The 27,083-nt window shown below is 42.8% G+C and overlaps 1 protein-coding gene across 1 annotated transcript in view; it reads left to right on the top strand.

Moving 5' to 3' along the window:
• NRXN3 (neurexin 3) overlaps nucleotides 1-27,083 on the top strand; it is a 1,655,134-nt gene that overhangs the window by 667,148 nt on the left and 960,903 nt on the right. The window contains exons 8-9 of the mRNA XM_074365185.1: nucleotides 6,746-7,184; nucleotides 11,112-11,495. Coding sequence (XP_074221286.1) covers nucleotides 6,746-7,184; nucleotides 11,112-11,495 — 823 coding nt within the window. The remainder of the gene's footprint in view (nucleotides 1-6,745; nucleotides 7,185-11,111; nucleotides 11,496-27,083) is intronic.

Raw genomic sequence — 27,083 nt, 5'->3', positions numbered from 1 at the left:
TTTACAGTATCCTAAATGCCCCACAAAATTGATAGGCTGAAATTCTTTTCTCTGGAATACATGGATATATTCAACTAAAAGGGCTGATCGGGAACATAATATTCCTAAGAAAATTCTTCTTGAGAAGAATAAAATTGAAACTTTTATTGTGGTCATGCCAACAGTTGGAAGTCTTAAACTTCTTGGTTGAGACCTTTACTGTGGTCATGCCAATGGTTGGAAGTCTTAAACTTCTTGTTGCTTCTACCTGTAGTTGAGTGCAAACTTATCTGATTACTTTTTCACAAAGAACCCATCAGGCAAATCAATGTTTAAGTCTTGAGCATAAGTGGTGATGATTTGCATTATTAGTGAGGCTCTTGGTTTGGCACCCATGGCTTTTTAGTTCGAGATCAGAACAATGGGTTGATCCACAATGCTCATTCACAGTCAATCACTCTCTGACCCACAGTGTTACATCACACAGCCTTTTTAAAGTTTAATTAATTTCAACATTCTACCACTGGTTTCAACTTTTTCTGGAGTATTTGTGACCTTTATTTTGAGCCTTAGAACTTAGACATTTTTTGGCTCCTTCCTTGCAAGTCTGAAACTCAGTTCCCATTTACTGTTGCTGGTGCTTAGTTTTTATCTTTGGCAGATCCTGATCACTGAACCGAATGTAAAGCATAAAAATGGTGCTGTCCGTGGTGAGCAGGAGCTGGGACTCTGGGCCCCAGGTTGGATGTCAGCTGCAGCTCAGCAGGCAGAGTTTGTTTACTCTGACCCCTGTTAGCAAGACCATAAATGCAGATGTGGCCCCAGCCATGCCAAATACTAGGTTCTTCTGACTTTGGAAACTAAGAGGACCATCTGCTGCCACATTTGTTCTGGGACTTCACTGTTGGAATTTGGTCAGCGGTACACCGTGATAGAAAATTGTGTTAATGATAATGAATCTTAAATCTGTGCAAGTATATAGAGGGGTGTGTGTGAGAGAGAGACAAAGAATGGCTGCCATTTAGGCATTCTCACATATGAATGCTGCGTTAGGCAATTACATATGTGTAATTCTTTACCTTTTATTTTCACTTCAGAATTTTAAATCCAGAGTCTATCACTGGTCTCTGGAGTTGACGGTTGGCTTAGAACTTATCTCCAGAGGGAATCTTTCCTTTTTAATGGCTCCATGTCAGGCTGTCCTGTCTGTTGATCTAGCTATGGCTTCTCACAGGAAACAACAGAATTAATAGTGATGACTGCTACTTATTGAGCACTTACAAAGCACCAGGAACTGCGAAACTACCTCAGTATGTGATAATCTCATTTATTTCTTACAGTCCTGTGAAGTGAGACTTGCTGCCTACAGTCTAAAGGTGAAGAACCTGAGGCTGAAGCAAGTTAACTGTTCTGCCCAAGGTCGCATAGCCAGCAAGGGTGGAGTGGGACTCAGCCCCCACTGAGTGAGGCTGTGAAGTCTGTGGTCAGTCATCACCACCGCCCTGCACTGCCGCTGGGGCCCAACACCTAATTTAATGAAGATATGAGCATTTAAGCACCTGTACAACTAGGTGCTATTTCAGACTTTAAAGGCTGTAATGCATATTTGTTGGCTAATAAGGTGTTTGTGGTCTACTGAAAAGACCTGTGCTTATTCAGAAATAACAAGATTGAATGTTCTGAGTGTGACAGATGAGTGGAGCAGACAGTTCATAGGAGGGAAAGTCACAGGAGACCAGAGTCATCCGTTGCCGGAAGGCTGGAGGGGAAGTGGTGTAAAGAAAGTAGGATGTGTGATTCTGTGGCTACCCCAGAAGCAGGGTTCTTTCACAATGCTTCTTATTTATTTACCCTGAGTAGGAATGTCACACGATAATAAGATTTGCCCCTAAATTTATCCAGAAGCTGCACATCCTGGAAGCTGAAGAGAAAAAGCTCATTTTGTGATTATCTACTGTCAAAGGATTAAATTTGGGTGGGGAGTCTTTGTCTATTGCTTGCTGTATCTAAACTGGTATAAGGGTATACCAGTAGATATAAAGTTGAAAGGCTTTATTGGGATTTGTTGTCAACACTGTTTCACATCAAAACACCCTGACACTGGCTTTTCACCGCTCTGTGCCTCTAGCCTAGATGCTCCAGAGAATGTCTCCCAGCATCCTGGCTGCAAACATTCTCCACTGACCTGGAGCAGAGCAGTGGTCTCAGTCAAAGTCATGAGCCTGTAAATTCCAGCCCTATAAGCTGATCCGGTGGTTTTTATTGAAATTGCCCTATGTGTAGACACAGAGAATTAAAAGTGCTTTAAAAACAAGAGAAAAGGCCAGGTGGTAAACCTGTTCCTGGACAGGAGAAACAGTACCATGAGGCCATCTGGGTGCTGCAGGGCACACACCCACATTCCTCTGTTCTTCCTGGATCCCTTGCTGTGGTGCATAGGAATGCGGCATTTACAGCAGAACACGTGGACATACATTCTCAGAAAGCTGAGAACAGGGTGTCTGGGGATAAGGTGGAAGAGGGAGAAAGGTACTCCTGTGAACTGGGACAGCCTCTGCCCCTTAGATTCACAGTCATGGACCTACCATATGACTTGAGCACCATGGAAAGTTTAATGCAAAAAGCACATCAGGGAGGTTAGAACAGTCTCTCCTTTTCCAATCAGGCCTAGTGGTTTGGGCATTAGGGCAGACAGCATCATTAGCATAAGCATTCTAAGCTGATCAAATGGTGGGGATGAGCAGGAACCAGAGTGGTCAAAGAGGACCTGGAGTGGGTTTGGATGTGGATCCTGGTGAAGGGGCACCACTTGAAGAGGGTGGAGAGGAGAGGAAGGCACTGTGCGCAGAAACCTGGTGAGCAGAGATGCAGAAGCCCTGACGCCTGAGTTCACACGGAGGCCTCCAAGGGGCCTCCGGACTGGGGAGGAATAGGAATCCGCTAGCGAGGGACACAGCAGGTGTGAAGGACTTAGTGCATCAGAATGGAGCTGGGTGTGTTTTCTGTGCTTGGCTAAGGGGTTTCTGCTTTATGGGTAGGCTTGGGCTACTGGAGAGCTTAGAAATTGCCACCCTTGGAGCATGGCCCTGCCCCAGGGCAGTCAGAGATCTGGGTTCCAGTCTCGGGTATGCCCTTAAGGGGCTGTGTGGTCTTGGGCAAGTACCAGTCACCTCTGAGCCCCATTTCTGTAAAACAAGGCTGATGCTACCTATTTCACTTTCTTAATGTGGATGATGTGCAACAGTGTTTTTAAAGTGTCTGACACATTGTATGCTCTCAACAGGTAGTAGCTGTTTTGAGTGCACTGGTCCTCCTGTCACAGCTTGCCCACACTTCTAGTATTGTACCTGTGTGCCTCTGTATCAAAGACTATGGAGACGAACAAGAGTAGTTGTTCTGAGACGGTCTGTCTTAACCCTGAGGCTCTGTCCACAACTGTCTTGGCTTTCTAAGCATGAGCTGCATGTCCAGATAGCAGCCTTAACAAGCCTATGAGTGGGGTGGTAAGACCGGCTTGTCACTCTTTCTGACTGTGCTTCTCAGGCAGTGTGACATCTTCTCCCACAGGGAGCTGTTCCCACTTTGTCTTTAGTTGTTCCTTGTTGGGGCCACTTGTTAGCCAAGTCTGCTTTCTGTCACTTGCTGCCACTCTGTTCCTAGTTTAGTCATCAGGTGGGGACTTTGATTTAGCTGGAAGTCTGAGTTTATGCAAAATACTATACCAAGTACTGATTTGCCTTGTAAGGGGGGGTCAAGCAGGGCTTCTTGCCTCCATGCCCTGCTGAAGGGGCTGGTACCCTTCTGCATGGCCATGGCCCTGCACCAGGCAGGTGTGTGGGCAGGGAAGGTGAACATGCCCACCATGGAGCTTCTCAGTTGAGTATCACTGGACTGCCTACCCATCACTTTCTTATTGGTAGGAGATTCTCAGCAGAATGTCAGTTCAGACCCCTGTTAGTTTCCAACAGTACCCCAATACTGAAACAAAATTGTGCTATTATTTTCTTCTTAGGTACCGTTTAGGATTTCCTATGTTCTACCGTGTATAACAACCCATTTAATTCTGATAACAGCCCTGGAGGAAAAGGGGAGCAGTTCCTAGAATAGGTATTGAGTCTCCTGCCTTTGGAAATAAATAAAATGGGACTCACGGAGGTTATTCAACTGTCAGAGGGAAAGCTATGGAAACTGCATATAAATAGACAGGTAATTTCAGGGTCATGGAGTAGATAGCTCACCTTCAAAGAGCTTTTGAGAGTAATCTCTGTCTGGCTAATTTCTGGCCTTGATTCTCTTGTCTGTGTCTCCAGAAATCTGCATTCTGGTTATTCACTGTCTGTCCTGGTCTTGGTTACCTACCCTTCTCACAGAAGAATTCCTCTTCACAGGACCCTGCATCCTTTTAAAAGGCCCTTTTCTTTCATTCCTTCTGCCTCCTATGGGGATGTTTAACCTCTTTTTCCATTTATTGTTCAATGGAGCTAAGCCTCAGAATGTCCCTTCGGGATGAGCTGCTGTTCTACATTAATAATTAACCTTTACAAGAGCACCGGTCACGGGCATTTAACCCACATGCAGAGAAAACTGAAGTTTGGTTATGACAAAATCTCACGTGTTGGGGAGTGGGAGTCGAGAAGCCGCCAGTCGTTAAACTTTTATTGTTTCTTTTCTTGTTCACTCACTTGAGTGATTGCCTAAGGATCTTGCAATCTTTTCTCTTCGCACATGGTCGGTCCAGTAGAGCTAAGATGAGAAATTACACTTTTGAATTGGGAAGTTAAATGTGCATGATTTTCTATGTAATATTAAAGATAAGCTTCGTGGGTGCTTCTAGTGGGACCTCGTTCTGAGTGTCCACAAGTGATAAAGCACATGCACTCTGGAGCCTAACTCCCTGGATTCAAGTCTTGCTTTGCCACTTACCTGCTGTGTGACCATGGCTGGCTCCTTCCTTACTCTCCCTGTCTGTTTCTGCATCTGTAAAGTGGGAGAATGATGGGAGGTATCTCATGGGTGTTGTCAGGATCTCATGGGATGCTGGGCTTCAGATCCTTAGCATGGCACCTGGCAGTAGGTGCTCAGTGAATATTGGTATTGTTATTACTTTCAGTATTAACTATGGGTAGGCCCATGTTCAAGGTCATGCAGTAGGTGAGACATTTTCAATTCTTTATTACGAGTTACATATTAAAAGGCAAACATCTCTGCTCGATTCTCTCCTGTTGTTGGGGGAGAGACGGGAAGTGGTTCTACAGCTGAATGTTAGGGATTAAATAGTATATGCTGGAATGACTCATCTAGTTAACTTCTTGCCAGTGAGATAGATCAGAAGACTTTAGCACTTAAGTCTTGTTATTTTACTGCAGTGGAGATAAGACAACCTTCTCAGGGCTGTGGAAAGGATAAAACAGGTTAACAACAACCACAACAACTACCCCCAAAGACCTGAGGTTTTTATGCCCATATTATGTGCCGTTTCTAAGTTCTTTCTGTGTATTATTTCATCCTTATGAAATAGTCTACTCCTACATTCCCAATTTCAGAACAGGAAGAAAACCAAGTAAGTTAAATAATTTTGTGAAGTTCACACAGTGTGGAAGCAATAGATGTGGGACTTGAACCTAAATTGGGCTCCTGACATAGAATTTGAACAAGACAATGTAAAGGACACAGCAGACTGGTTTGCATAGTTAATACTCAAATGCTACCCTCTTTGCCTTCCATTTTTTCCTGTTTATTATTGTAGTATGGATGTGACATTGCTAAGAGATCAGAGGACAGAAGACAGAGACCCATCCCAGGACACTGCATCAAAATTCAGTTCTAGTAACAGTAAAACCTTTTTTGAAATTTTTATTTTTGGAAAACAAGATTAGTCTCTGCTTTTACATGGATTATACCAAGTTTAGAAAGTCATAATAGATTTAAAAAAAATGTTTTAGGGTGTTTCATTCTCTCACTTTGTGTATATAGAGGACACATGCAATGTAAAACAACCCCCCCCCCCCCGATTTCCTTTCCCACCAACTCTTAATGCTCAATCATTTTCTTTAAAAAGAAAAATCAAACAATACATCACAGTATCATGAAAAGCAAGTCTCTCTCCACTCCTGAATATGAATCCCACAAATCTTATTCCAAGTGATAATTTTAGTTTCTTGTATTTACTTCCAAAAATGTTTTATGTGTTTACAGGCATGCATACTTATAACACACACTTCCCATTGCACATACTCTTTGTACCACAACAGTGTAATCGATTGGTTCCTTGCTAATTTCACTTAACAGTATTACTTAGAGTGTACATGTCGAGACCAGGAGCACTACCGTATTTTTAAGGGATGCATAATATTCCATTATAAGGATGTGCCAGTCTGTTACTGATGGTCATTTAGATTGTTTCTGGTCTTTTACTGAGGACACTGTAGTAAATAACTTTGTATGTAATTATTATTGGTGTCTGTGCAACTCAGTCTCTTTTGATTTCTACTTGCAAGCTTGTATAACTTTTTGGCAATCCAAACAATTGGCCAGAAGGAGACAGACAAAAAGAATATAATGGAAATGTACGGGCTTATTTGGGGCTTATGTGCACCTCAGTGGTCTCTGCAGATGCTTTTTCAAGTGCTGTGTTTTTTTCTTATACTGTTTCAGACTATTATGTCCTGAAGCCTCTTCTTGAGCTTTTTTCCTGGGTGCCCAGTAAGCGATGGATGGTTACTCTTTGCAAGATTGATTCATATGGCACTTGTTTGGCTTTTGACAGGTTGTGTATAAGAATAATGACATCCGTCTGGAGCTGTCTCGCTTGGCCCGCATTGGGGACACCAAGATGAAAATCTATGGTGAAGTTGTTTTCAAGTGTGAGAATGTGGCCACACTGGACCCCATCAACTTTGAGACCCCGGAGGCTTACATCAGCTTGCCCAAATGGAACACCAAACGCATGGGCTCCATCTCCTTTGACTTCCGCACCACCGAGCCCAATGGCCTGATCCTCTTCACTCATGGCAAGCCGCAAGAGAGGAAAGATGCTCGGAGCCAGAAGAACACCAAGGTGGACTTCTTTGCTGTGGAACTCCTTGATGGCAACCTGTACCTGCTGCTTGACATGGGCTCAGGCACCATTAAAGTGAAAGCCACTCAGAAAAAAGCCAACGATGGAGAATGGTACCATGTGGACATTCAGCGAGATGGCAGATCAGGTAGGAAGGGGCAGGGCTGTGTGACGGAGACTAGAAAAAAGCTTTAACTTTTCTGTATCTTTTATTTTTATTTTTGCACTTGCATGCTTGTTGATTCTTTTGCCATTCTTCTCGTGCTTGTTGTAAGATTACATTTCTGAACAAGACACCTGTGTCATCGATGGCTCACATCCTCCTCCTCATCGCCCCTGCCATTCACTGCACAATCATCTCAGTGATGAATTGCTCCAAGACCCTGGAGCTAAGGATGGTTTTACAAGTTGCATTTCCACTGCTACCAAAGTGACTGTCATGTCACTGGTGTGATGGGTTTTTTCCCCCCCCTCTCTTCTCCTTCTCCTTCTCCTTTTTCTCATCACCATGGAAACCAACTGTGACATCACAGATGCTGCATTATGTGATTACTCTGTGGGATGAGCTTCACTGTGCAAGAGTTTATGCAATGCTACACCCTTCAATAATTGGCAAGAGTTTTGTTGCAGGGAAAAATTATGACAAGAAAGGAAAAAGCAAATTGATTTTTCCTGAAATCATGTTCAATTTAAAGCCTTCTTTGGTGTGAAAGCTTATATTTCACTCTTAGCTCAGACCTCACTAATGCTCCCTTCCTCTTCATAACCTTTTACGTTTGGTTTAAATGGCTTTGTTTGTTTCCACAGCCACAGATCAAACAAGCTGGCCTCAGGCGGTACACAGCCACTCTGAAATAGCAACAAAGGTGGGGAGTAGGGAAATGCAGGTAGAAAGTTTGAGGCTTTTGAATGCCCGAACAGTCTGCCTGGCTTTCCATGGACATGTGGCAGTGAAGGTCACATTCTGTGCCATCAGAAAGAGCCCTTAACCCAGAGTAGAAATTAGAGCATTTGAATTTCACACATGTCCTGATTCTCCATTTAGGTGGTGTCATACTCAAGATGGATCTTGGCTATATGTGCTGTATTTTTGAGAATTTACTTGCCTGGTAAACACAAAAACATCCTCCTTTTGGACACTTTCTTTCTAGGTGCTTTTGGCTGATAGAGAAAGCAATAGGTTTCCCTTAATGGCTGTAACCAGGAACGGCTGAGCTCATGGGGATGGCTTCTCCGCGTTATTCCAGCGCTAGAGATAGCAGAGATGTGCTACGTTGCCGTTGGGGGGAACTGGAAGGGTTCTGTGCAGAGGGTGGGTAGGGGGCAGGTTGCAGACCTGGGCGGCTTGTTGCCCAGCAGGATGCCCTATTGATTGCCTGAAATTTGATCAGAACCAAGAGGCTTCAAATTAAATGTACTTGTTGGCCAAGAATGAACATTTTATTCTTTTTTAACAGAACAAATACACAGAATTTCTCTAGAGGCCAAATCTTTCAAAGTTTATTCATAAAAATGTCAGCAGGGGTGGAGCCAGAAAGCTGTCCCAGAATCAGGAAACCTTCCTGTTTGGTTTTTAAGACACTGTGTTTTGGGTCTCTGGAATTCAGTCATGGTTGGGTCTCTGGACTAACCTAGACTTTGGCACAGCTTAGAGGTCACCTATCTGTGTCACAGGCCGGCTGGAACATGTGTAATTGCCACATGTCTACTTCTGTTTATTTTCAACACTTTCAATTGCCTTTTCAAGTAGGGCAGTTATTATGTTTTGTTAGAACCAGTAGTAGACCCATATTTTGAGAAATATGTTTGGATTACAGAAGCTTTAAATTTTATACCTGGGCACTGTGGCATTGGTTAATACTTTGAAGTACTGGTAAATTGGATCAAAGCCTGTAAAAAGTTACTGAGTAAACAAATACTTTTCACATAAAAGCAGCATAATATGAAATTTTAATATGCACTTCATTTCATTTCTTCATGAGGATATTTCCTAGTATGTTTTTAGTTATAGACCCTGATTAAAATGAATAGTTATGAAAACATAAGTGTTTTTGTATCTAAATGTGGTGCCCCCTTCCCTGCTCATCCTGAAGAATGTGACTGAGAGGTGATCTAGAGAACTTTTATCTTCATTCCCCAGCTGAGGGACTGATTCTCAAAACTTGGTAAGTGCATTCCGAACAGTTACGGTCACACACTCAGAAGACGGATTTCCCTCAGGATGTATTTCAGACTCCACTGTTTAAATCGGTTCTGGTGCTGTTCTTATTTGGTAATAGATGCTCCTTCCCATTAGTTGGTGATCAGATTAGCTCAGTGGACATGGTGGCAGGTAAAGAAAGAAAACCGAGGAAGAGAAAAAAGACACAATCCTCAACATCCTCGTTTGTGAAACAGAGGGAATACTAACCCCTACCTCACCAGACTGTTTTGAGGATTGAGTCCTAAAAAGCACAGAAAGTACTTAAAATGGTGACCAGGACACTTTTATTGTTACTTAGGTTTTTAAGACATTAAAAAGCAAAAAAGACAAAGCAGATTTCTCCTGGAGAGAACTTCCAGGGGAGAGGAGGGGGAAGCATGCCCAGGCCAAGCTTAACCCCCCAGCAGCCCCTCCTGCTCTTTCTGCTCCTCCACCCTTGTGTTGACTTTGTGACTTAGAGTGTGTTTCACTTTCTTGATCTTATTTGGTCCTCCAGGCCTTTCAGGCTGCCCTCTTTACAGTCAAGGAAATTGAGACTCAGATTAAGTGAAGGCTGGCTGATGGATGGCCCGACTATCTTGGTACCAATAAAGCACTTTAAGAATAGTAAATAATTTTTAAAATTTCTGGCATGATGTTTGGCATGTTTGAATAGCACCTTGATTTTTACAGTTTAGGAATTGAGCTATAAAGGGGTTTAGGGGCTGGTATAGGGTCAGAAAGCCATTCAAGACTAGAATCTCAGTTCCCAGGTTTCCAGGCCAGGTTCCAGAGGTGCATCTTCCACGATCTCACGTGCCTGGTCTATCTCTGATCTCATCTCTTATTCACTCCCTCTGGCCTCCTCCATTCTAGCTGCACTCCTGCCTACCCCAGGGCCTTGGTAGGTGCCATTCCCTGTGCCATGCGTATTCTTCTCCCTGGACTTTGCATGGTTGAATCCTTCTCAGCATCCTGGTTTCAGCTTACCTGTCATCTGCTTAGAGAAGCCTTCACCGACTTTAAAGCAGAAGCCGTGGGCTGCTGCAGCTCCCATTTCACTCTCTCCCTCCCACTTGCCATTATCCAGTTTCTCTTGTTTATTGGGGGGATTTGTTTATTTCCTGTTCCTTTGCTCTGGAACATCAGCTCCATGAGAGCAGGGACATGTCTGTTTAGTTCTAGGCACAGACATGAGCTTGACCAGAGTCAGAGCAGGTTCTCAATACATATTTGTGAAATAGATTTTAACTGGAACATGTTTCTTTATGTAGCAAAGGCCAGTGCAGAGAGTATCAGTGCGTGGGGGGAGAGAGACGGAAGAGCAGGTCTCATCCTTCCGGCGATGGTGAGACAGTGATGAAGACTCAGGCAGGATTTGCAGAGCCTTATTCTGTCCCAGGTACACATATGAGCTCCTTTAATCATCACACCAACCTGTGAGGTAGGGACAATTCTTTTCCCACTTTATTGATAAGGAAATTGAGGGCCAGGAAGGTAAAGTCACTTCAAGGTTATCCAGTCAGTACATGGTGGAGGTGTGGTTTAAACACAGGCAGGGACTCTGCTGCTGTCAACCTGTATGGTATGCCGCCTCTCAGCCAAGACTTTGAGGTAGAAAAAAAAGAGATCTTACTAGGTGCTAGGCCACTGGGATTGTTCTGGGCGGTCATCCAGGCCAGGCCGTCTTAGCTGGCAGAGATTGGAACCAAATGTCCTACATTGTCCATTTTACAGCATTTCGTTCCCTTGCTTGCATTGTTCTCTCCTGGCCAGGCCATACTAGTCTCACAACTCACCTACTAGGCTCCTTTTATTTGTTTCATCAACTGGCAGCCTCACCTGAAATGTTTGGAGGGCTGTTAGCTCACTGTTTCTGTCCTCCCATCCCAGGTACCATATCAGTGAACAGCAGGCGCACGCCGTTCACTGCCAGTGGGGAGAGCGAGATCCTGGACTTGGAGGGGGACATGTACCTCGGTGGGCTGCCGGAGAACCGGGCTGGCCTCATCCTCCCCACCGAGCTCTGGACCGCCATGCTCAACTATGGCTACGTGGGCTGCATCCGTGACCTGTTCATCGACGGGCGCAGCAAGAACATCCGGCAGCTGGCGGAGATGCAGAATGCTGCGGGCGTCAAGTCCTCCTGTTCACGGATGAGCGCCAAGCAGTGTGACAGCTACCCCTGCAAGAACAACGCCGTGTGCAAGGATGGCTGGAACCGCTTCATCTGCGACTGCACGGGCACCGGCTACTGGGGAAGAACCTGCGAGAGAGGTGAGTCAGCCCCTCATGGTGTTGTGCTGGGTCTGAGTGGGATGGCCTGCTGCCACTGTGTCCCTGGATAGACCAACCTGTGCTCTCTCAGCTGTGTTCACGGGCACTCCCTTTGGACCTCGCTGTGCTTTCTTCTGGAGAAGAATTTTCTTGGGTTCACTGCTTTCCAGATCACAGCCTTTGTAGTTCTGCATGCTTGGATCTATTTGGTTAAGGTTGGCTTGTAGAAAGGGAAACTTGAGAATAAATATTACCATGATCATGATACTTTTTTGATTAAGTGTTAGACATCTTCTATTTGAGAGGGTACAATCTTTTCTTTTGGGATTCTGTGTGAGCTCACTAACTGGCTGTTTCATTTGTTCATTTAACTTATACTTTTTGGTGCCTTCTACATGCTAGCTCTTGGGTTAGACTTTAGAAACACACTATTAAACACTAAATAAGTCCTAACACTGTTCTGTGGAGCTTGCTGCCTAGTAGAATATTTAGCTGTTAAATAATTATAAACATGGTCTTTTATAAACATGGGTCTTATAAGAGGCAGAATGATGTGTTGGTTAAGAACATGAATTCTGGGGCCAGACTAGGTGAATGATGTGAACTTTCTCAAGATAATGTCTTCGAAACTTGATTTCCTCATGGAGTAAATCAGGTACCTGCCTCACAATATGTTAATGATGATTAAGTTGAGTCAGTTCCCTGGACTACGGTAAGCATTTAGTAAATGTTAGTGATTGTTACAGTCATAATTACTGTCATCAACATCATTCAAGAGAAAGTTCAGAGAAGTTTGGGAGGCCTTTGCAGGGCCACCCACCATACTGTAGGGATTTGTAGAAAGCTTCTGCAAGAAAGAAATATGCAGGTTGAGACTCGAAATATGAATAGGAGTTAGCTTGGCAATGAGGTGGCAGGAAGCTGCGTGTCTTAGGAAGACAGAGTGTGCAAAGGGGGAAGAGACCATGGCACAGTTGAGGAACCAAACAAAGTCCAGAATGGCCTGGAGTGTGGAGTGAGGTTGGGGGGTAGAATATGAGAGGTGGCTGCAGAGGTGGGGAACAGACAGTGGGGCTGACCCTCTAGAACACCCAGTACGTTGTTCCCCATCTACCGCTTTAGCATCATTACATTTACACTGAATTTACAGTTTGGGTAAAGGGCAGCGATAAGAGTAAGGAAAGAGACAGCATCAAGACAAGGAGATCCCAGTCTAGAAGCCACATCCAGAGTGCAGCTTGGTTAATTCTTTTGTATGCCTTGCACACGGAATCAGGCTGGTTGCCCATGGGTTGTCAGCCTCTATTTCGTATGAAAAGATAATTCACATGATTATTAAGTTTTTGCCAAGGGCATGCATAGCTCCAGGGCTTTGAGGATACTGTGTCTGTAGCAGACATAGTTCCTGTTCTCTGGAAGCTTGTTCATTTAACTGAGGAGGTGAGACAGCTATACAAGAAGCAGGAGTAGAATGATACAGGGCAGCAGCATGGCCTCTGTTGGTGGGACCACTGGGGGGACATGGAGATTCAGAAAAGACTGCCCTGAGGAGGGGCATGGCAGGGCCTCATCTCTAAAGACTGTCAGTGGCCAGAACTGTTCCAGTGTCAGAAATCTGGTGATAAGGAGGGATCCTGGAACAGGCTTGGATAACCAGTCAAGGATTTTCAAGGAGTCATTTTTGCAAGGTCAACCTTATTGCTAGTTAAAGTATGTTTCAAGAAAACTGCACATCTTCCCTACAGCTGGACCAAAAACAGGACACAGGATATTGGAGTAAAGGAAAGAGACATGGCTTTCTTGGGCCTCATGGAATTTAAATTCAGATTCACTGAATTTTCAAAGCAGCAACACCAGAACATGAGCTAAGATGAGGGGAACAGCCATATGGAAGAGAAGTGGGCCTCATAGGGCTGGTCAGTCTGTCAGGCTCTTTCCAAACCCCTTTTTTTAGGGTAGACTATCCTGGTGCTGGTTTGGGGAGATAGAAAGGTCATTCAGCCTCTGGGTTGCATGAGATGGTCTGGGTATAAGCCAGGGTATGTGGGAAAAGGTAGGGTAAGAACTGAAGGTCACTTCAGACAGCTTACTTCTTTCTCTTGGGTCTCTTTCCACCTCAAGGGCCTTGTGGTGCCTGGAGACAGCTGTGCAAGATGTCTCTGAGATCACCTATTCCAAGGGCAAATCAATGGGAGTTGGTCCAAGATTTGCCAAATATGGTGAAAGTCATTGCACCTTTTACGTTGTCACTTCTGACTAGGCATTCAAAGGCAGCTGATGGGGGATATATGAGGGACAATTATTTCTGGTCTAGTGCAGCCAAGAGTCATCCATTGTGGCCAAATGAGAAGGAGCCTAGCAGATCTGACATTTTATCTATATATCGCTCAAATCCCAGACAGTCTAACTCGATTGTTTTGTCCCCCTGCTAATTGTTTGTTGGCTCCCAATACCATGTTCAGAATGAATCAGTGGAGTATGAAAATGATAGGACTCCACTATGTTAGCAAAGAAACTAGTTTCCCTGTGACAATGTTCTTCTTTAGTGAAACTGATTCCTCAGTGGAGATGCTTTTGAGAATCCTGTTCATTTTGACTCAGCCCCTGATTTTGATCATGGGATGTGTAGTTCTCCCGGAGAAGCAAAGGGAAAGGTGGAAAATGTGCTAACCTGTGGTTGATGTCATGTCTGATGTCTGTAGGGGAACAGAAGGGCAGACAGATGGGAGAGGCCATGCCTATACAGGTGAGTGATGGTTGGGAAAAGGGGACCCACGTTTTCTTGGATTTTCTTATCTTCTATGTATAATAAAACTAAGGCCTCTCTCTACCTCTGACCCTCAGTGTCCATTAGGGGCACTTCTGAAGAGTGGTAAAGGAAAAATGATTCTTAACGTTTTTTATACAAGAATATGAGCCCCTTTGGCAAGGAATGCTGCCCCACCTACCATAACTCCATTAACATGTTCACTTAATTTACCATTCTCTGATTTTTTTTCTAGAAGCATTCACCTGAAGCCTAGAATTGATCGTTTGTACCAAATGTGATAAGACTAAGACAGTCCCTAAGGCAATGTGTCCCATCTAGCCTGAGCTATGTCCTATACTTGGGTTTCAGAGTAGTGCCAGTTGGTAGCACTCGGTATCACTGGCTGCACAGCAGGAATGGTAGTGTTTGAAAGAGGCATTTGTCTCTATAAAATGGAGAAAGCACAGGTGGGATGCTGAAGACTGGTATTCAGAGAAAAGGCAGAGTTGGATCAGACACTAGGTCAGAACAACCCAAGAATGCAAGCAAAGGGAGCGAGCACATCAGTGTTAAGGTGCAGCCCCCCAGGTTAAAGCTGTGGGTCCAAGACAAGGAAACAAGGCGAGGGAAATGGGACATAGGGATGCATGAGACTAAGGTTCATTTGCTTGAGTTCTTCCTCTGATGGTAAAAATGAGTGATTCTTGCTTATACCCTCACTAGAGTGTTTCTACTGCCTGTGAACATGAGCAACTCAAAATTTTGACGTACAGCAATTGTTTTGATGCTGTATTTAGTTTTTTTCAGCATTATCTGATGCTATTCTAAGAAGATGTAGATATATCTACCCATCCCAGTTGTTCAACTCCAGCTGTTCTGGTTTATTTGTTCATAGTGTTGTGGGAGATCTCTTCATGACCCAAAATGCAAAGGACTGTTTTTGCTACTTAATGTCAGTTTGGTTGAAATTCTTTAACCTGCTTGAAGAACACCTACCATTTTGTGAGTCCCAATTGTATAGAGGAAACGTCCGTCTTGTCTATCTTAACATGACATGATCGGTTGGCCTGGGATAACAGTAGACAGTTTCTCTTTATCAGTGTAGCCAAACTGTTTAGTTTGATTGGTGGGCACCAACTGTCAATAGGCAAAGCTATGGATTTAATTTATTTGTGGCCATCAAGCTTCAGTTTGAGGCCACTGCGGATTCTATTCTCTTCCTAGATGGCTTTTCCGGGATGTGCAACATCATTTACTTAGCAAGAAATAAGATAGGACTCAGCACTAGTTCATCCCCATGACAAAAATAACCTACAGTTCAGCACTTAGTCAGGATGGTCTAGTGGTTAATGGCATGAATTTGAGTCAGGCGGATCTTGGTTCTTGAGTTGGTTCTGTCAGTAGCTAGCTGATGTACAGCAAATCTCTCCTTTCTTTCACGCCTCAGTTCCCTTACCTGTAAAATGGGGACACCGATACTTACTAGGTAAGATTCTCTTGGTTGTAAGCTACAGAATTAACAATGGCTAACAGTCAAGGAAGAGGACTTACTGCATGATTATGTAGAGAATTATCGATCAAATGAAGATCTCACTAATTACATCTTAAAAGGGGAAGCAGAATAGCTCTGGGGTCCCCAAGGCACTGTGCATTGAAGTGATTCATCTCTCTTGACTTAAACGTTCTTGAGTTTTCCATTCATGGTTTATGTTTCCCAGAAAGAGAACCTGACTTGGTTCCTCTGTCCCCTCTTCTGCCTGTCGGCTCTGTTCAGGTGGGAAGTCACCTACATAGACGTGAGACCTGTATGTTCATATATAATCTTCTGGAACCATTTTCTTGGTGCTCTTTCATGGTTAAGCTTGGGGAACCCCGACCCAGAAGGCCATGTCCTGTTACAGATGTCCTGCCATGTGGACTACTTCTGTCTGATAAAGAAATATAAATATACCTATTTCCTGGGATCACGGAAGTTGGATGCCTTGAGAATATTAATTTGTAGAACCAGGAAAATGTGTTAGGGTAAATCTGCTCTTCTCACTGGTCCCTGGGATTCCATTCATCTGACATAAACACCAGCCAAAAACCAAGAATGCAGATGTTTTGAGTTCTCTCAACTGACCCTTGTTGCAACAGGAGAAGAACGCAGGCAGCAGCCGCTCCCCCTTCCCACTCAGGGACTTCCTCCTCAGCCAGCCCCTCTGCTGGCTGCCCTGTGCTCTTGGAGCAGCAGCAGCACGTGCTGCCTGGGAAGGGTGAGATGCTGCCTTTAGATGAGGCTAGAATGTGTCATTTGAATGCCACATGGAAATCAGGACACCAAAAAGCAGTGGAGCTGGCAGGTACAGTTGATGTTACCTGTACCTAATCCTTATTTCCATAATCAAGGAATTGGAGGCCCTGAGACGTTAATGTCACTTTAACTTGGAGTAGCTATAGAATGGTTAAAATTCATGATTTCTGACTCCTAATCCATTGTACTTTTCATGACATTTGAACAGCCTTTCCTTCTCTTATATATGAAAGAGTTTAGATTATAAGGTCATTGAGGGAAAAACAGTGCATTGAATATGTTTGTTTTCCCTCCGCCTCCAGAACTGTGCTATACACATACTATGAGGTTATTAAATGTGGAAAGGGGGTCCTAGTCCTCTCCTCTAGGTCTCCTCCTACTCTGTATACAGCCCTTTGTGCCCTCATTCATTGCCATGGTGTCATAGGTTATCTATGTCAGTGATTCCTAAGTCAGAATCTCTACTCTAGATCTCTGTTTGGAACCCCAGATTTCTGTATCCAGTTGTCTAGTTGATACCTCCATTTGGATATATGGTAGCTGTCTTAATCTAACATTGAAAAATAGAAATCTTGAGTTTTTCCTCCCTGCCTTAGACTTTTTTAACTTTTAGTTTTTCCCATCTTGGTAAATGGCATCGCCATTGTCCTTGGCATTTTCCTTAACTTTTTTCCTCCCATCTCATTCCATCTCATTCAGTCTGTCTCAGCAATTTCCTGCTGTCTCCTCCTCTAACCCATCCTGCATCTACCCACCTCTCTCTCTCTCCACTACCATCATCCTAGGTCAACGTACACCAATCGCTTCTTTGGAAAACTAGATAGCATGTCATATGATTCGGAAAAGGTCAAAGTCGGTTTGTGCCCTCTTTAGAGTATTGAAGTGAAATTATTAAAATGTCTGCATATTCATATTTGAAACACATACTTACCTTAAGTAGCTTTAGTTTCAGTGGCTTTTGGCCTCTCAAATTGTAGAAAGTGAAGCTATGATGCTTCTTTAGAATTAACTTCAGCATTCACATTGTGGTTCCATATCTCGTCTCTGTACCAGGCTTGGTGAGCTAAGTTGTGAGGATACAAATTTGTAGAAGACGTGGTTTCAGTTCGCCATGTGCTTGTAGTCTAAGTGGAGGGGATGGAGAAGTAATCCATAAATTGTAGTGCAGTCTCCCAAGGGCAAGGATTCAGGGAATAATTGTAGGGAAGAAAGAGATAACAATTAGAAAGCAAAGTATGTCCAACAGGAGACACCACTTTATAACTGGTTCTGGATGGACCCAGTCTGCTCGGACTAACTCATTGGTGTGGGAACAAAAGAAACCCTGGCTTCCAAGGTCCAATACAATAATGCTTGTTGCTTTCACTTGTTCCAGTGCAATTGAGTCTCTGCCCCCACCCCCCAGGAATATTCAGCCCCTTTATCTAGATATATAACCTTGAGATTCTTATTTGGATCCTCTGGTCTCTCGGTTCTGCAAAAATAAAATGAGGCAATTGGGTTTCACGCTCTCTCAGGGCCCTTCCAACTCTAAAACTACGTGATTCTCAAACGTCATCAGCTTGGCAGTGTCTTCTCTTATCCCGAGTAGAGGGGTAAAGGTGAGTGAAGGGCAGGACAGGAGTGCCAGTCCTCGTTCCTTGCAGTCTGCGGTACTGTCTGGGGCAGGAGGCTCGGTTTAGTTATATCAGCACTGCAGTGAAGTCGTCACCGCTCTGATTCATTCATCTAAGAACGAATACTTTGATACACTGGGAATAGTTCAAGCCCATGGCTTAGAAGCTTTAATTGATGGATTAAAGAATAGGACCTTGGATTTCTTAAAGTTAAAAAGCTATCTCTTTTTTTGGTCCATTGTTTACCCTATCTTGATAGGTAATGACATCTGTTAGAGAAAGGGGTTTGCTAAGAAAAGTATGATTCATCATGAACCTGTCCCCATTTTTCCTTATCCATTGGTACTTAAGACACACAGGTATTTCTGATGACCATAGCAGTGCTCAGCTTCAGCCTCCTCTTTTTTCTCTTCCTGTTTTCCAAGTTTCCCTTTCCATAGGCCTAGGATTGTATGATCCCAACAGATTATACCATAGTTTATGAACCTAAAGAGTTATTCCTCCAGATTGGGGTCTGAACTCACAGCTCCTCCTGTTACTCTAAACAGAGTCAGGGAAGAAAATTCTAGTTTTGGAAGCTTGAAGCTCCAGGGATCTTAGAAGGACAGGCCGGGAGCTTTGGGGATCTTTGAAAAATCTACAGCTAAGCCTGTCTTCAGCCTGAGAATGTGGGGGGCAGCACTTTGGGGCAGCTCTTGACAGCTGCCTGGAACCACGACACACCTCCTGTTGGCTGTGATTCTGTCAAATGCAGGGATGTGTCAGCCACTTACATTGCCACTCTGTACCTTTATTATTGCCTTGGCTGAAAACTGCTTAACTGCCAGCAGACATCTGCTTATAATGGATGCAATAAATTGAGATTCTGCTAAATTATGAGAAACAAGTGCTTCAAAAAGCAACACAAGGGGATTGTCATGGTCTTTTTTTTTTTTTTTTTAGCATCTCAGCCTTCATGTGTTTTTTCACAGACAGATGTATCTTTCCTTGCTCTGGTCTGAAGAGGAAAGGAAAGTTCAGAGGTCTATTATTGAGAGAAATTATATGCCTGCTTTCTGTTAAATTCTTAATATACACTGAGCCATTTAGCATCACATCAACTTTGCAGGCTGCATATTCTTTGGCTTATTTTCTGGATGAAGAAATTAAGGCCCCAGTCCATTCATTCCAAAGCATCTACTGATTACTGTGTGCCAGGGGCTGCACTGAGCCCTCAGGATACAAGAGCATTGATTGTGATGCTCCTCGTAAACATGTCTGTATATCCTGATGTCTGAGGAGAGAAGTATCATGTGCAGTGTCACAGATTGGGTGCCACTGGAGCTGAGGCCAGGTGGAGTAGCTGGAATCTCCCAGGTAGACCAGGCAGGGGAAAGTATTCCAGGCAGAAGGAACAGATATGCAAAGGTGACTTCTATAAATAGAAGTCTTCTTCATGGATGGAATCTAAGACTTAGGGAGTGAAGAGGGAGAATTTGAGGGGATGTTTTAGAAGGTGTGGCTGGAAGGGTGGCAGGGCCAGTTGTGAAGCGCCTTGTTTGTTCTCCCAACAAGTTTGGACCTTGTCTCATAGGAGGCACGCCCTTTTTGGCAGTGACATAACAAGGCCAGATCCCTCTGGCAAGGGATAGATGGGTTCTGGCAGACAGACCAGGGGACTGGTGTGTATTATTCCATTTTGCATTTGTATGAATTCAGGATGGGAAATAGCCCTAAATGAGATGGGGAGAATGGAGGTCGAGTCTGGGGACACCTCCAATGGATATTTAAGGGGTGACATTGATAGGATTTACTAACCAGTTGTACACAGCCGACGAGTGGCCGAGACTGGAGTAGGACAAGGGTTGTTTCTCCCCTGTGCTCCTCAGCCATCTCAGGTCAGTTGGAGAGTCTTGGGAGGAGTGAGGTAGCAGTTTAGGGGATATAGCTAAATCACCTACACATACTGGTCCCACACTGAACATGTGTGACTTATTCTCTCTGTGCCTCAGTTTTCATATTTGTCACTGAGAATATCAACAGCGGCTGCTTAATTGGCTTTTTGGGAGCTTCTGCAGAGTCGAAGAATGTCGTGCTCATGTAGATCATTAAGCCAATGTGTCTCTTTCTAAATCTAGAATTCAGCAATTCAAGAATGAAAAAATTGACTGGTGTGTTTATTCCCTTTTTGTCTTGTGCTGTAGAAATGACCTGGATATGATTTGTGTTTTAAGCATTTGATATAGGCTAAAACTTAAAAGTGGGAAGGAAGGTTGCACCAGAAGGGAACATACCAAAGCTTGCTTTTCTCCATACTTCCATTAGGTTGTATTTGGAATCAAGACATGACTAGTGTGATCCCAGATTTTGAATTATGTTAAAATGGTCTGTTACTGTGTTATCTCAACCAAGTTTTGCATATATTTGGTGGAAAAATGAATTGTAGTTTCTCTTGTAAAAGTGGCCATACTTGAGATCAAGCTAAGATTCTTTCCTCACAGGTAGGAAAATCACATTTTTAATTTCTCTGTATACCGATCTCTCATTATGACTTCACATCAGGGACACCCAATACTGAGGGTTGTGTGTGTGTGAGTGCATAGAGCACGCAAGGAGTTTCCCGCTAATTTCTGAAATGCTTCTGTTTTATCATGGGTTCTGCTCTTCATATGATTGGGGTTTATTAAGGGAAAGAAACAACAAACGTAACAGTCATGAGTCATAGAAGGCCCAAACTCAAACCTAGGCCTGGATTAACCCAAAGAAAATCAGACCACATGTAAAGCATAGGAGAATTAATTACCTTGCCAGAGGGTCAGATACCAAATAGCACAACCACCCCTACCCTCAATTTTAGATGAGGAAACTGAGGCCTCCAGGTAGGAAAGAAATTGCCCAAAGAATAGAATAGAATGTTCCTAGCCCCTTCTTTTGGTTCTCCTATAGTTGGATTTTTCAAAGAAAAATGCAGGAGCAGTACCTGTGCATATTTTAGGAAGATACGTGCTTATGTCCCCCTGGCCTACGCAGCAGTAGAAGCATATATTATAACAAAGGTGTTTGGTTAGTCTCCAGTGCTTTACCCCTGTTGGCAAACTTTATTTAGAATGGGGGCAGTTGATTCAGGGAAACGAAATATGAAGGGTAAAGACATGTATACATTTTTCCTCTTTCTCTTGCATCGCCCTTCCCACCCTACTCCATATGACACATAAACCCAGCCCAAAAGGGGATTTTGGAGAGTGGGACTTAGGGCTGGAAACCCTGGGTACATGGCTCATAAAAGGCCCCCCTGTGTGGGCTGCTGGACAGCTGTCTCCCTGGCAAGGAGATGCAGTCTTTCTTGGAGAGCATTTCATGCTGCTTAGCATGTTTAACCTTTACAGCAAGCCATTCTCATCAAAATGACAAACCCCAGCAGAGCCTTCTGAGAGGCCAGTAAATCAGAAACCTTATGAAATCTCTGGGATTAGCACACTCCCCCTCTTTGTTCCTCCAGGGGAAGAAAGCCCTGTGCCTTTCCGATTTCAATCTTCTCTGCAAGCCCCTTGTCTGGGGTTTCCTGCTGTGGCCCACTGGTATTTGAATATTGTTTTCACACTGTCTCCCAGGGCCACATACTGACACCAGCTAAGGCTAGCACATCCTTTATCTCCATCAGTGACGTTGTGAAGGAGAGAGAACTGCTCTGATGTTTGCTTAGTTGAATCCTCCCTACCCCCAATGTCTTCCTTTCTGGGGTCTGAAGATAGTGGTCCACTCTTTATGTCACTGCACATGGTGGCAGACTGGTGCTGACAGGGACCACACCTCCAGCTGGCTATTTCTGCTCCCCTTACCCCATTTTTCAGGCTGTAATGAAAGTTCTTTCACAAGCAACCCAGCTTCTCCAGCTACTGTGAGATGGAACCTCCTGTAGAAATCCACAAAGTCAAGTCTATGTTGAGAGCAGAAGTGGAAAGAGAGAAGATTGAGTAAAAACTATGTTAGCTGTACAGGTGATAAAAAAAAAAAAAACACTTATGGGAGTGCCTTTTTTTTTTTTAATCAGAATTTACAGATTCATACTTACTTAGAAAAGATCGGAGGCTTTTGAGTCTAACCCAGTATCTCATGCATAAATACCCTTGACAGAAATCTCAAATGCTGTGTGGACTCTATGGGAACGTTTTCTGTTTCCCATATGCTGTACTGAATGCTTTGCAGTGAATAGCTTATTGAATCATTGCAGTAACTGTATGAGGTGCTGTTTCATTCTCAGTTTTCATCTGTGGACTTGGAATCATGGATAGGTTAAATAACTTGTCTTAGGTCACCCAGTTCCTCTGGGCCTTCCACTCCAGCCTACACACCCGTGCTCAGCATACTCTGCTGCTCCCAGGGAACAAGGGAGTGCACCTCTTCAAGAAGCAGCCATTTCACTTGTGGGTAGCACTAAATATAGTCGTACCTCAGAGATGCTGCAGGTTTGGTTCCAGACCATCTCAATAAAGTGAATATTGAAATAAAGCGAATATTGCAATAAAGTGAGTCCCATGAACTTTTTGGTTTCCCAGTGCATATAAAAGCTATAGTATTTGTAGTATATTGTAGTCTATTAAGTGTGCAGCAGCATTATATCTAAAAAATATTTACACCTTAATTTAAAAATATTTATTGCTAAAAAATGCTAACAATCACCTGAGCCTTCAGTGAGTTGTAGTCTTTTTGCTGGTGGAAGGTTTGAAATATTGCAAGAATTGCTAAAATGTGACAGACACGAAGTGAACAAATGCCATTGAAAAATTGGTGCCAATAGACTTGCTCGACAGATGGTGGCCACAAACCTTCAATTTGTAAAACGTGCAATATCTGTACAGCACAATAAAGTACAATGAAATAAAATAAGGGGGGGCTTTTATTCTAAAAGTCTCCCTTTTACCATAAACTGAAGTCTGTATTCTTCTAGTATCTTTTTTGATCATGATTCTGGTTTTGGGAACTAAACAGGATTTATTCACTGAATTAATATTTTCTTGGTACTTTGCCATAGACACCTGGGATCTGTGGAACTGATCAAACTTAAACCCTCTTCTGCAATAGACCTTTAGTTGGTTAAAGAGGACTGTCATTTTCCCACTGAAATGTTGTCAGTCATTCTCAGGATAAATATCACATTTCTTCACCTTGTCCTTATCTGTCATGGTTTTCAGTTCCTTCATAATCCGATTGTCATTGAAAGGAATGGAGGAAGGTGAGGAGGGTCCATGCCTTCACTGAATGCAAGGAAGGCTTCAGTCCCAGGGAACTGTGTGGGCTATGCCCCTTCAAGCAGCAGGCATGTGTTACTAATGCAATAACCCATATGATTATTGGACATTCTAGCATCATTTGGACTTTGGGTTTGTGTGACCAGTGGGATTCACTGGTATATTTCTGAGGGTGAATGCTAGTTTCATATTCTTAAGAAAGATACTTTAGGCCCACAATAGGGAGCATCACATTTACTGCCTAGGCTTATTTCTCAAAATAGTCCTAGGCTGAGTGTGGTTAAGTCACATATTTCAAAAGCAAGGCTACAAAAATACAACCTACAGAATGGGAGAAAATATTTGCAAATGATGCGACTGACAAGGGCTTAATTTCCAGAACATACAAATAGCTCATATAACTTAACAAACAGCTAATCCAAAAAAGGGCAGAAGACCTAAACAAGCAATTGTCCAGTGAAGACCTACAAATGGCCAATAGGCACATGAAAAAGTGCTCAGTATCGCCAATTATCAAAGAAATGCAAATCAAAACTACAATGAGGTATCATCTCACACGAGTCAGAATGGCCATCATTCAAAAGTCCACAAATGATAAATGCTGGAGAGAGTATGGAGAAAAGCGAACCCTCCTACACTGTTGGTGGCAATGCAGCCATTGTGGGAAACAGTATGGCGATTCCTCAAAAGACTATAAAAATAGACTTACCGTATGATCCAGCAATCCCACTCCTGGGCATATATCCAGAGGGAACCTTAATTCAGAAGGACACCTGCACCCCAATGTTCATAGCAGCACTGTTTACAATAGCCAAGACATGGAAACAACCTAAATGTCCATCAATAGATGACTGGATAAAGAAGTTGTGGTATATTTATACAATGGAATACTACTCAGCCATAAAAAATGATAAAATAATGCCATTTGCAGCAACATCGATGGCTCTGGAGAATGTCATTCTAAGTGAAGTAAGCCAGAAAGAGAAAGACAAGTACCATATGATACCACTTACATGTGGAATCTAAAAAAAAAAAAAAAGACAAATGAACTTATTTACAAAACAAACAGACTCACAGACATAGAAAACAAACTTATGGTTACCAGAGGGGAAGGGGATGGGAAGGGATAAACTGGGAGCTCTAGATTTGCAGATACTAATATATATAAAATAAACAAGTTTATATTGTATAGTACAGGGAAATATATTCAATATTGTAATAGCTTATGGTGAAAAAGAATATGAACATGAATATACATATATTCATGTATGACTGACAGAAGCATTGTGCTGTACAGCAAAAATTGACACAACATTGTAAACTGACTATACCTCAGTGAAAAAAAAAAACCTACAAATGGCCAATAGGCACATGAAAAAATGCTCAGTATCGCCAATTATCAAAGAAATGCAAATCAAAACTACAATGAGGTATCATCTCACACGAGTCAGAATGGCCATCATTCAAAAGTCCACAAATGATAAATGCTGGAGAGAGTGTGGAGAAAAGGGAACCCTCCTACACTTCTAGTGGGAATGTAGTTTGGTGCAGCCATTATGGAAAACAGTATGGCAATTCCTCAAAAGACTAAAAATAGACTTACCATATGATCCAACAATCCCATTCCCAGGCATGTAACTGGAGGAAACTAATTTGAAAAGATGCATGCACCCCAGTGTTCATAGCAGCACTATGTACAATTACCAAGACATAGTCAGATGACTGGATAAAGAATATGTGCTATATTTGTACAATGGAATACTACTCATCCATAAAAAATAAGGTGCCATTTTCAGCAACATGGGTGGACCTGGAGATTGTCATTCTAAGTTAAGTAAGCCAGAAAAAGAAAGAAAAATACCATATGATATCACTCATATGTGGAATCTAAAAAAAAAAAAAAAGACACAAATGAACTTATTTACAAAACAGAAATAGACTCACAGACGTAGAAAACAAACTTATGGTTACCAGGAGGGGAAAGGAGGTGGGAAGGAATAAATTGGGAGTTCGAGATTTGCAGATATTAGTATATATAAAATAAATAACTTTCTACTGTAGAGCACAGGGAACTATATTCAATATCTTGTAGTAACCTATAATGAAAAAGGATATGGAAAGGAGTATGTATATGTATGACTGAAACATGTTATACACTGGAAATTGACACAACATTGTAAACTGACTGTACTTCAGTTAAAAATAATCAAATGTTTACAAGGATGTGGAGAAATAGGAACACTTGTGCATTAAAAAAAAATAAAAGCAAGGCTAAATTTATCTTTGGCCTTAGGAATATCTCAAGGTATCACTAGACAAGGGAACTATGGTTTTGCCAAGTATCAACTGATGTAGAATCATTGAATGCTAGACCTAGTCAGAAACGTAAAAGTTGTCTCTCTGGTACTGGTAATTTACAAAGGAAGAACTGAAGTTCAGGGTTGTTTTATATATATATAATTTGTCCAAAGTCACATAATAGCCATGGTGGAACTCGTAACTCAATATTTTGAATCTTAGACCAGAGGTCTCTATCCTAAAGCAACGTCAGGAGGTGCTTTAGCTTAGTGGCTTTGAGGTGGTCGTCCTGTGTAGCTAACAGCCGGCTGCTTGTGCAATGCAGCTCAAAACCTTTCTGCACAAGCTCAGTGGGTCCTTGTGGTTTTTTTTTTTTTTTTAAATGTAATAGTCCCTTTATTTATTGCAAATAGGCTAGGCAATTAATTCACAGTTAGCAACTTATGGCCTGGAAAAATCTCATTACCAAACCTTACATTATCAACACATCTGTTTAAAAAGAGATACTTAAAGCAGTGGTCTGAATATTCAGATTACTGATCATCTCCAAGAATGGGGGAACCACTGAAAGGCAACTTGGGAGAGAGTGTAGGGTTGTACCAAGGTTATTAAACCCACTGAAACTCACACATAAGGGGGTATAAAAAGAGAATTCACATTTATTGAGTACCTATTATGTTCCAGGTACAATTTGATGCTTAATTTAAGTTACAGAAGCTTTGGTGTCAGACAAGAGCTGGATATGAATCCCTGTTCCATCATTGGCTATTATACAGTCTTGGGTGTATTTTTAACCTCTCTGAACCTCAGTTTTCAAACCTTTTTGGGGTCATGAAGCTTAAATAAGATAATTATGTAAAAATCTTAATACCACACCTGAACTTTATAAGTGCTCAATGCCTAGAGGAGTATTATCTCTCATTTAAATTTTAGAACAAGCTTACAAATTTTATGGTATCATTCATATTTTTTAGATAATTAAACCAGGGCTCAGAAAGATTGCCATAGTCACAAAGTTCGTGAATCCTGGAGGCAGCATTTTAAGACTCAGTCTGTCGGATTTTCTATTATACTTTGTCATTCCTAAAAATGAGGGGTCTTCAAGGTGGGATCTGGTATCACAGGAGGGAGAAGGAGCTGTGGGACGTGGAGAGGCCCCTGTTTATCTTCCAACCCTGTTTGTTCTCTCCTTCATGACTTCCGGGGGGACCTCAGGGACAAGCAGAACTGGGATTTGTGCACTGACGTAAATCCAGGATCTAGAGGAGTGATCAGCATCTTCCACCTCCTCTTTCCCACCCCCTCTTTCTCCTAAGTAAAGGAGAGGCACTCTAGTTTCCATGGGGCTGGTTGAAAGAACAGTATATGGGCTCAGCTTGGGACTGGTGAGACAGACTTTGCCCT

Source organism: Camelus bactrianus, chromosome 6, assembly GCF_048773025.1.
Source record: "Camelus bactrianus isolate YW-2024 breed Bactrian camel chromosome 6, ASM4877302v1, whole genome shotgun sequence".
NCBI lineage: Eukaryota > Metazoa > Chordata > Mammalia > Artiodactyla > Camelidae > Camelus > Camelus bactrianus.
Note: the sequence above shows the minus strand (reverse complement) of the source record. Positions and strands in the feature narration are given on the sequence as shown.